Source organism: Anopheles moucheti, chromosome 3, assembly GCF_943734755.1.
Source record: "Anopheles moucheti chromosome 3, idAnoMoucSN_F20_07, whole genome shotgun sequence".
In the NCBI taxonomy this organism is placed as follows: Eukaryota; Metazoa; Arthropoda; class Insecta; order Diptera; family Culicidae; genus Anopheles; species Anopheles moucheti.
This window is the reverse complement of record NC_069141.1, coordinates 9,945,042-9,956,483: the sequence shown is the minus strand read 5'-3', so window position 1 is coordinate 9,956,483 and position 11,442 is coordinate 9,945,042. Positions and strand designations below refer to the sequence as shown.

The 11,442-nt window shown below is 48.5% G+C and overlaps 1 protein-coding gene across 1 annotated transcript; it reads left to right on the top strand.

The window, feature by feature from the left end:
• The first annotated feature begins 4,774 nt into the window (after positions 1-4,774).
• Positions 4,775-10,695, top strand: LOC128300384 (protein sister of odd and bowel). The gene is made up of 2 exons (XM_053036418.1): positions 4,775-5,839; positions 10,278-10,695. The coding sequence occupies exons 1-2, from the start codon at positions 4,833-4,835 to the stop codon at positions 10,693-10,695; spliced, it is 1,425 nt and encodes a 474-aa protein (XP_052892378.1). The 5' UTR covers positions 4,775-4,832.
• The last annotated feature ends 747 nt before the right edge of the window (positions 10,696-11,442 follow it).

Below are 11,442 nucleotides of genomic sequence, written 5' to 3'. Positions count from 1 at the left end.
GCATGGAGAATGGAAAATGGAAGTTCATAATCGTAAGCGAACAAACACGATCAATTAACCGGGCCGAATCCCGATGCTGCATGCGATCCGATGTACCAGCACGAGAGTTTGCAGTTGTTGCGTTAATCGTTGCATTATTGTTTTCGAGGCGCCTTGCCTTGCGCGCCCGGAAAGAAAAGAAACCCTCGGCCCCCAGCCGTGTGGTAAACATTTGTGTTTACGCAAATATGCACGAGAGGGAGTACATAAATATTTAATCATCCCCATTCACCCCCTATCTTCCCCCTAGGTCTCCTATCTCCCTCCGGTGCTGTACATCCCACTTCCTGGTGGTGTTGGGATGATGAATTCCACCTTAGAAGGGAGAGATGTTGGTAGGTTGGTGGAAGCTTCAGCTCGAGTGAAAGAATCTTTGTGTAAAGACAAACAAACAAACAGCGGCGACGAAACGATGTTTTTTTTCATTCCTGTGCAGTGCAAGTGGTGCATGCCAGCAACGATCACTTTCCTCCAGAAGCTTACGGGGCTGCCTCCCTGGGTACGCTGCAAGCAGAAATGGGGATTTATTGGAGAATTAATTTTCATTATTTTCACCGCGAAACATAAATTGGCTTTCTCGCCCGGACAAACGTATCGCAAACTCTCACGTGTTTGCACATCGTTAGGCCCGTGTCTGGTTGTGGGTGCGATTGGTGTTCGAAACACCGATTGACGATCGATCGAAGCGTGCACACATGGTTGCGCTAGTTGCCTGTGAACGCTCGTAGGTGGCCCCGGAAGATAATGTTCATACGGCTGTAACAGCATAGAGATCTGATCTGCAGAAGAGAAAAAAAACCACCCTTAACGATCGTTTTGATCGTGTGATCGTTGTTTGATGATCGCACCTAATCAACGCAACGCGGCTCAGTTTCGCACCGGGACAACCCCGAGTGGCCGATTGTCGATCCGATCACGATCGTCGATAGGGCCGGCTGGTGTGCAATACAATACGCGCGGGGCCTGGACGGGCGTTGCAAGATCGATTGCTGGCGCGCGATCCATCCTCCGCTGGCACGAAACAGGCTTGAGCAGAAAACAAAAACACCCAGGGGAAACGAAAAGAACGCTCGGTGCGCCTCAACCGTACGCATAAATCCGTGCACGCTGGGCGGAACGTTTTGCGGTGAGAAGAGCGCAAAACGTAAAACGATCGTTATGATCGCACCGTAACGGCTTTCGATCCACCCAGAGCGTTTGTTTGGGAAGGTGAAAAAGAGTTGTTTTTTGCAAAAAAGAAAATTATTTCTTTAATAATATTTGATAAGAGATGAGTTCGCTTGTCGCGTGGTTTAAAGAGATCCATAAGCAAAGGATAATTTAAACTCCATTTTCTTCATCCTTCTTACGAACAGTAATGCCCTTCTGATGACCATCAAATGCGGATAATGTTCTCGAAGCAGGAAGAGTTGTCGAAGTCACTGACGATGGGTTTGTATGGAGCGAATTACGAGCATCATCGCTCTCAAACGGTTCCTTTAAGGGTGGCAGGCCGCGATTGAGCGACTTGAGCGGTGGTATGCAGGGAAAATCAGGGTAGAACCTTCAGGGACGGTTTGAAGGTACGAGCTTACGAACCCATCATAAGACCGAAGCACGATGAAAATATACCTACAACAAAGCTCGTTTGGTGCGCGGGTTTATTTCACTATTAAGTTTTATTATTTACTCAAGTGAGGCTGAAACGCGCGATAGAACGATCGAGGTATGGAAGGGGTGGGAAAAGAGGGTAGGGGAGGAGAGACAAGATTTTCTGGTTGAGCGTCTCCGCAGCGTCTTGCTTACTTGTTGCGGTTTGGAACAATTTGGGTATCTTTCCAGTGCTCTCCAACCGGACAACCGAAAAGTCGTCGAGGACTTTTGAGGGGCAGGGTGGAACTTCAACCTGGGTAAGCATTTTCCGTGCCGTGCCGTGGAGTTGATGGAAAGGTACGCGGGTTTTAAAGTGAAGCTTTATCACACACTTGCTCACTCCGCTCTCGGGCTTCGGATGATGGTGGCGTGAAGCTTTTTTTTATTGTTTGTTTCACCCCCTCCATTACGAGAATGAGGCCTCACGGTCTCACGGAGTCACGGGGGATGAAAAAAAAAAATACGCGGAGAGTGAGTTTTTAAGTGAGGTCCGCGCATCGATAAAAACGCTTCTAATTGATTGAAATTTGTGGTACTTACCGGCGCGATTAATGACCATCGTAATTCAAGTCAAGTAGGTAGTGATTGCCTCGTAATGATCGCATTTCAGCCAAAACAGCGGGGCAGACGGGGTGTGTGTGGTTGTGTGGAGGCTTGAAAATTTCCGCCCGATGACTTCCTTCACCGGCAGCAAAAAGCGATAATTTGGGCAATAGACGTCCATCGAGGGTGTATCACTGTTGCCGGAAGGTGGACAAGAGAGGGAAGGAGAGATAGAGAGTGGAAGAGAGGAAGAGAAAGAATAAAACAACATCGCTTCGTTAGGCGAACGCGATCTTCACCCAGCTGTACGGAATAAGGTCCAACATTAGCTGACAACCGTACGCGGAGACGCCATCCGCGTCGAGGACACCTGCCGTCACTTCGAAAGCCGCTGGGGATTTTGACGGACAGATTAACGGGCTTAGGACGGGTGCGTGGGCATTGGTTTGGAATTGGATGGGGTCCGTGCTGTGAATGGAGCTCTGAGCGAGACAAGTAGGGTGGAAATAGATCGGTTGTAAAGTGGTCAAATAGGTCATTCTTCTAGGCGTTGACAATAAAGCGGATCTCTCACGGGTGTCAAATTGAGGTGGGAATCCGATCCAGTTTGACGTTTCCCGGGGTGATGTAGTGCGCAACTTTGCATGGGAATGACTTCGTATGCGATCTCTTGAAGGTTTAGGCTATTGTAACCTCATAAAATACGTCTGACGAGCGAGCGAGTTAACATGCCATGTCGGAGGATGGAGGTCCCCCTAGGCAAGCCTTGTCGATCTGGATTGTCTGGCGCATATTGCACGCGTCCATCGATCCATTCTGCTCGTTTTCAACAATGTTGAAGCACATCTGAGCGCGATCGCTAATAAGCAATGCTCACACCCTCGCAAAATGAGATGATGGTTGCAGCAGGAGAACAAAAAAAAAGAACACCTCAGGCCTCAGGCATCTGTCGTGGTTCCAAACAGGTTCCCGAGCCTTCCGCTGCTCGCATCACCCACCTGTCCGGTGATCGAATACCCGTGGGTCTGCTTTTTAAACCCAAACGGTTCACGGCCGAAGAACACGACACGCAAGAATGAACGCCATGGATTGTGAGTGGCGCACCAGTCGCAGTTCAGAACCAGGAGAAATGCGCTAGTGACAGTTTGGGGGTTCCATATGTGAGGTTCCCAAACCTTCCCCAACCTCCCGTGGAACATCTTAAAGTTTAATTTGAACGCAGCATCACGCAGAGTTCGTTTGGAGCTGAGGTACGAGAGATATGGTGGATGTTGGCGTGACGATGGAACCGTACCGGGTTTCGTGTTCCTCTTTGCGTTGCCGGCTACCCAAGGAACCACTTTTCTGTAAAAGGTTGATCCACAGGCTCTCTCTCTCCCATTCTAGCTTGTCTGGCTTTTGCATGGCTTGCATGACTTCGAATGTTGGAATGGTGATTCCGCTTCGGGGGCTTTTTCTGAGATGGCCCAGCGTGAGCCTATCGGGGTGCCGTGTGGGTGTGCGCGAGAGCGAAATGTGTTGTTGCGCGTTTTGGGGATGCTGTGGGGATGCTAGGTGTTGCTGTGGCAGCAACCACAGACTCCAAGGGTCCGACAAAACAGGTTCGGAAAGCGCGGAGCTTTCGTAGCGTTCGATCAACTGGACGCCGGGAGCGAACTGATCGGATGCGAGAGCGCACACTCTCGTGTACGCAGAGCCCGAGTTAGGGAGAGTCAGCAACGGTGCAACAGAGAGGTGAGACTGGGCAGAAAGCTTGGAAGCCGGAGCGAGATGCAGGCAGTGCAGTGTGGTGAGCGGTGAGCGAAAGCTCCGTCCACCGGAGAGCCGGGCTCGAGGCAGGGCTCGCTCGTGCGTCTCCATATCGATATGCGTAGAAGAGCACAGGACGCTGGATACGGCAGAACGACCGAACGTTTGGTGCGCGCGCGCGTGCTTACTCGACTTTTTTTCTGTAAAGCCACTAGGGGTTGGTTTTCCCGCACCGCATAGGAATTTTCCAGCCACGGAGCTTGGTGTGCGGCCAGCTAAACTCAACAGATCCTGATCCTGACGTTCGTGTGTTAGTGTCCAAGGACTTTCACGTGCGAGTGAGTGTGAGATTGTGGATGGGTGTGCATCGGTGTTTTCGTGCCAGCCAGTGCCAGTGTTTGTGTTGATAAGGAAAGCGGAGCGTTTTTAGCGGTGTAGGAGTGCCACGGTTCCGATTCGCCGAAAACCACGAACTATCGAAACCCCCCGTGTGATGGTGTCGTACATGCGCGTTCGTACTACGGAACAAACAGCACAAACAGAACAAACAAACCGCGTCCCAAGGCGAATGTGCGGTGTTGATTGATATGCCCGCCCGGTCTCGCGATTAGCGTTTGAAGTTGACTGATAACGAAGTTGGTGTCGTATAGCATTAAGCCGGCCCTCACTTGCCGATCCCTTTTGCAACACGAGCGCCAACAGAGAGAGAAAAAGAGAGAGGTAGATAAAGAGAGAGAGAGGGAGAGAGAGAGAGAGCGGGTGAGGGGTCAAATGTTTGCCTAATTTATGGGTGTTTGTGAAGGTCGGGTACAAAAGGTCGGATAAGCTCGGCACTAGTGACCGTCGACCGTCCTCACTTTGTGGGCTAGATGTTAGTGGAAGGTATTGGTGCCACCGTCCGGAACGTATCGCCCGCCCCAGAACACATTCCCGTGCCGCCCGTGTGCGCCCTAGGAATGGACCAGCAATCGAACGAATCGGCAGCGGTGGCCGTGGCGGCTGCCGCAGCCGCTGCAGCCGCCGCCGCGACGGGCCGCACCGGCGGCACCTCCAGCTCGCAGGCCGGTGACTTTGCGGCTGCGGCCGCCGTAGTGCTGTCGCTGCAGAACACAATGGTCACCAGCCTGCAGCAGGCCGCCCTCATGCCCGCCAACTCGGCCGCCGCAGCCGCGCTCAATCTGCAGGCACTCGAGTCGTACCTGACGCTGCAGAGGATTACCACCAAATCGGAGGTGTTACGTCTGACCGGTTCGGCCGGTGGTCATGCATCGGTGCACCAGCGTAACCAGCCCCTGCCTTCGATGCCCATCACCGGACCGGGCGCTCAAACTTCGAGCGATTCCAGCACTGCCGGCGGTGATACGATCGGTGATGATATGTTCATGGACACATCCGGACCGTCGATGCTATTGCAAGGGAATGAGCTGGCGGATGAACTGCCGGTACTGGACCAGGATGAAGATCTCAACTTTGACGATGCGGCCGACGACACCTCCGACGGCAACTCGCTCGATAATGGCTATCCAAGTTTACTGCTCAATGCCGCCTTCCACCATCAGATGACGGCCGATAAAATGAAAACGCTAGCGGCTGGTGGCGTTGGGTCGGTGACGCCACCGGTGGCAGTGAGTGCCGCTCCGTCCGGCGTCAGTTCGAAGGAGTCACCAGGTGGTACCGGAACGACGACGGTGGCTGTAGCGGCCGGTGGCAGTGGCCAGCGTCCCAAGAAGCAGTTCATCTGCAAGTTCTGCAATCGCCAGTTCACCAAGTCCTACAACCTGCTCATCCACGAGCGCACCCACACAGACGAGCGGCCGTACTCGTGTGACATTTGCGGAAAAGCGTTCCGTCGCCAGGATCACCTGCGCGACCACCGGTAAGCCCTACCCCCGCCGGATCCTTTTTGGCACGCAAGAAGAAAAACAATCCCAACCCTCCTTCCTGCTGCTCTGTGCTCTGTCTAGCTATGTTTTTTTTGTTGTTTTGTTTCGTATTTTCCTTTTCCTCTCTATAAAATACATCTCACTGCTTCTACCTCTTTTCTCGAACAGTCACGCTCACCTTTTTTTTTGTTCTGATGTTTCTTCTCTTTTCTTCCCGCTGTTCCCTTCATCTCCATGCTGTGTTGCGTGGATCGGCTAAATGAACCCACTCCGAATATCAAGACTACAACCGCATCCTAACTGCAGAACCGTCTGAGAGAAAGAGATCAAGAGCAAGGGTAACACATACACACACTAAAGGAGCATAGGGATAAGGGAAAAGGAAGCTGGGGAGAGAGTGTGAGAAGAGGGAAGAAATAAAAGCAATTAGTTGTGATGTCCTTACGATGGGAGATAGGTGGTAACACGGCAAGCGAATACGGCATTTATCTTGTCTAAGTAGTCCAAGGATTTCTTCCAATTCCGGTTGCGATCGTGATCTCCAAACAGTCACAGACTCACAAACACAAGTACTTACACAAAAACGTTAGCATTCACACAGACACACACACACACACTAATAAAGATATACTTTTGATAATCTTAAGCATTGTTTAAATACCCACTAAAGGATGATTCAAATGCCTCGAATTGCCAATCCAATATCTTATATTGCAGATATTGCCGTTAATGGCAACTTAGCACGCGCGTTGCGTCAGGTTACTACTTCTGTTTGTTAAGTTCCATAATTATAATTATAATACGATCGTTTTGCATTGGCCATTTTAGCTTTCTTAACGTCTCCTTAACAAACCTTCCGAGCTATCGTTCAGTCGCCAGGGTTTTGCTCAGTAATGTCTTCGTTTATGCAGTTCATATCAATGGCACACTTGAACGAACCGTTTTATTGCAATGGTAATGGCGAAGTTTGAGCCAACTTCAGAAGTATTTGTAGCTTTGGAACCCGTGGTTCGTCGCGGTTCGTCTTTTTGTGTCACGCTCTGCACCACGGTGGAGCATTTCAGTTGATCGTGTCGTGTGTACATGTGCCATGTTTATAGATGCTTTTAAGATCGGTTACAGATTATGAAGGCATTAGCAAAGGCGTTTTGGGTAGCCAATAAAAAAACCCCCCAAACAGTCCAGCAAGCGTCAAGATAAGCGGGGATTTTAGTTTACTGTCTGTCCTCCTTTCTTTCTGTCTGCGGTCGTGTTGAGTGTCAAACGGTGCGTTTTTTCGTCGCATCGGTGTTACACCTGCACCGGTGCCTGATAATAAAGGTCAGGTTTTATTTTGTTATTCCAAGTCCGAGAAGGGAGTCCAAGAGAAATTAAATATAGGTGCAGTTATGATAGGGTTTTCGACACCGATATTGATCCTCATTGAAGTTGTAACGATGCGTAGTCATGTTTGTTTAATAACAAGTTTAATAAAGCAAAACCATTTATCAGTCAACTTACCATACGCTAAGGTTTAGGGATATACGGAACGGATGCTTAACAAACGAAAATGAATACAAAAAAAGAAAGCGAACAGATTGGGGCGTAAAACGGGAACAGCACATCCTTACGGCCAGTAAGTAGCGAAACTGATGATCACGCACGAAGCGTGACTACGAACATGATCACTTTGGCGAGTGGATCGCCTAATTTATGGCATCCATTTTCAGCTTCCCTTTCAGCCTCTCCCCCAACCTTACCGCTTCCCCCCTCTGGGGAACGGGTGGTGGGTGTGTTGGTGGTTGGATCATGTGCAGTTTGTGGCCTGGACGGAGCTGTGTTCCTTTTTTTTCCCCCGATGGCAGACTCTATCGTAAGCGAGAAGCGCGAAGTAACTTCCATTTCTCATTTCGACGATATGTAAATTGATTCTCCGACACTTTCGAAACCCCCTCCAGTCCCCCCCAGGGTGGGACACGGGCCTGCGGGGTGTGAGACGTGACCTCTCCCTCCCGGGCGGGTATAGGGAAAATGTGTGTCGCACATTTAATTTATGATTTTTCGATAAGTCGCACCCTCGCATCGGGTCGCCGGGCAGCCAACGGCACTCGAAATGAGTGAAACCGTTTGCTCTTGTGAAGGATAAAAGAGGGAAGATGAGAGTGGGGAGGGAGGCGAACCACCCTTCACAAGCCAAGAACCAACAGCAGGCGAGAATGCAACGAGAGGCGACACACGGGAGTGTAAATTACTAATTCCCGATGGTCGCCGTGTTGAAATCGCTGTTTGCAAGATGATAAATAAGTGGCATCGTACACTGACAGCTGGACGACCATTTTAGCGCTCAACTTGACACCCGGCACCCGATAAGGTGCATTATTCACCCCGAATTCCTATCGTAACACACCAAAACAAAAAAACGGTTCGCGAACACCGGTGGACTACGTACGGGACGAAACGACGGAACGACACAAAACAGTACGCACAGAGACAAATACAAACACTACATCACAATGTTTCAAACCAGGAACAGGAGCTTAAGAAGTTCGGAGTTGGAGTGTACTGTGTATTTTTTACTTTCTTCGTTTTCCTTCTTCGTTAGTGAGCATTTTTAGTGAGGAGCAGCTTCAGGAGCTTTTGTCGTTGTTGTTGTTGCGAGGGATTTGTAGGATTTGTAGACAGTTGGCAGTTTTGTATGGTGATTCCTGGGGGCCCCGTATCGGTGTGCTTGCGTTGCGGTCCCGTGTGCGCTTGTCCCAAAATTTCGGAAGAACGCGTTCGACTTTTGCTGTGTCGAACTGCAACGCACATGCGAAAGCTTTTTGGCGTAAGTTAAGGTAGGTAGACAATTGTGATACTGTTTCGCTTTTGCTAATCTACTTAGCTTAACTTTCGCTTGACCTTTGAACCACAACAACCCATGCGAGATGGCTAATAAACACACATCTTTTTATCCCATTTTCATCACACGACGCAGGCGCCAGCTAATCCTTTTGTGTTGTTGTTATCTACTGTCACTACTAAACACACCTTACTACTACCTTTCATGCGTAATCTCATGAATGCTTCTCGCAGGGAATTTCATCTATTACTATACAATTCATTACAATTCATTATCATACCATTGTACTTTAAGTTCACCTACGAGACGCTTTATTTTTGACACTTAATATTGTGTTGTGTTGTGTAAATAAGATGAGTAAGGAATGAAAGATAGGACAGTTATCTCGAGAACAGGAAATATTACTTGCTATGCTATAAAAGAGAACATAAAACGCTCTTGATCGCCCTTTTTCTTAAACCTCTTGCTTTCCTGCTGGTTGTGCGTTACGATAGTATTCTTGATGTATTCTGCAATGTTTGTATAAAACAAAACTTTCACAAAATAATAAAAGGCAACAATAACGTTTGCACAATATTGAACCAAAGTGTTGGAACTTATCAGACTCTCCAACCTATAAATGCCGACGGCTGGTCAGTTCGTTTGGTTCTCTCGGTCAAAAAACAGAACAATATTCTTGCCTTCTGGTCGCTGTCTACATTTTTGGACCCCTCAGATCAAAGTTTTTTATTATTATTTCGATCTCTGCCCGATCAAAAGCAACACGATCGAACGTGTCCGTGCGCGTGCTTTTGTTGTGCACGCGTTTATAGGGCGCTCCGTTCGCACTGGCACGAAGGGACCTCCAATTCACGGGTGGGTTTTTTTTTCCTTTCATCCCCAATTCCGACGCGATGACTAGACAATTGATGAAATCAATATAAAAATATTATGTTTTTATGCATCCGACATCTGTTAATGCTTAATCTTGTGCGCGATATAGGGAAGAAAAATCAAGCGGGAAGATCCGTTTGCCGTTGGTTTGGAAGGTTCACGATCCGCCGACGCCGATCCTATTCCCCGTCCGCCCGTCCGTTGGGCTTGAGAGTTTGAGAAATAACCACGCTAGTCTAAAAAAAAAAAGAGGAAAAAAGCCCATAAACATCAACCCAGCATCTTTGCTTTTCTCATTCTTCATTTGGAGGTGGCCTTTTTTTCACTCTCCCCCGTTATACCCCTTGTGTGTGTGTTTTTTTTTCGTTTCGGGGGGAAGCTTGAAGCAGTTTGAGTTTATTTAGCATCTTTTTTGTTTTTGGCTTTTCATCTTCACGGCTTGTAGCTTTCTTGTTTTGCGTGTGGCTGTTGTTTTGTTTGGCTCTTATCGCTTTAAATACTTACCCACTCACTAGCTTCATCTTTGTGTGTATTTTTTTTCTGTTCTTTCTCTGCTCTTTCAACTTATGCGCTAAAATATATGTGTGTATGATGGATATGGCTTTCCTTAGCTTTATTTTAAGTTTTGCGCCACGTTTATTATCCCCGTGTTTTTATAACTCTGTTTCGATTCCTGTTCTTGTTTCCCTTTTTTTCCTCCCCATTCTGTCGGCCCCCTCCGTGTACACCGTGTACAGCTACATACACTCGAAGGAGAAACCGTTCAAATGTTTGGAATGCGGAAAAGGATTCTGCCAGTCGCGTACGCTGGCGGTACACAAAATACTGCACATGGAGGAATCGCCCCACAAGTGTCCGGTGTGCAGCCGCAGCTTCAACCAGCGCTCGAATCTCAAAACACACCTGCTCACGCACACGGACATCAAACCGTACCACTGCATTGCCTGCGGCAAGGTATTCCGACGGAATTGTGACCTCCGGCGGCACAGTCTGACGCACAATCTCGGTTCCACGGCGACCGGGGCGGGCGGTGCGTTCGATTTGGCGAGCCCGAGTGCAACGGCAGCCGTTGGGCCCGACGGCCCGACCGAGGGTGAACCGGACGGATGTGAGCTCAAAACCGTGGATCTGATGGCACTGGCCGATGTGGATTGATGTGTAGATGCAATAGAGACACCGGAACATCGCGCTAAAATCAACACGCGCTAAAAAGCGGCGCGCGTGTGTGTGTACATGTGTTAAGAGGGAAGGGGGGAGAGGAGGTAGGGTGAGTTTAGGGGTAAAGAAACAAAATTCGAATAGTGTAGATGTAAGACAACCTGTGAGAACGCATGTGGTAAGGCGTGAGTAATTTAAATGTGACTGATATGATATCGATAAGGTTCGTCGCTTGTACTACTTAGCGTAGGAAAGGAAGTCTTTCGTTTTGGGCGTTGCACCGGTTCGAGCACTTGATGGTGATAGATTGTAAAAACAGCATAGTAACAAATGCACTGAAACTGTGCACTATTTCGGCCAGCCAGGCCTGGCTTGGACTGATGCCGTTCTCTGAGAATTATGTCTTTCCTTCCATTAGCATTTGTCTCTGAGGTACTCGTACCGAATCCCCAGAAAACCATAATTAGGAGCTTTCGTTTTAAGTATATATTATTGATTGTATGTGTGTGTGTGAGAGTGCAATGTCAACGTTGACCGTGCCAGGAACTATGTACAACGGAATGACTTATGTTCCGATTTTGTGACGGAACAGTGGTATATAAAGTAAATAAAATGCTAGGTGAAATAAGGCAGCTAGATGATATTAGCAATACATTCTCTCAAACAGAAACCTTTGTTGGTATTTATGTTTTAATTATCCGAAAGTAGTTTTTTTGTATAGTAAGCTGACTCACAGCTCTGATA

Coding starts and splice junctions, on each gene's coding strand:
- LOC128300384 (XM_053036418.1), top strand. CDS start 4,833: ATGTTAGTGGAAGGTATTGGTGCCACCGTCCGGAACGTATCGCCCGCC. Junction 5,840..10,277: donor GATCACCTGCGCGACCACCG/GTAAGCCCTACC, acceptor CACCGTGTACAG/CTACATACACTCGAAGGAGA.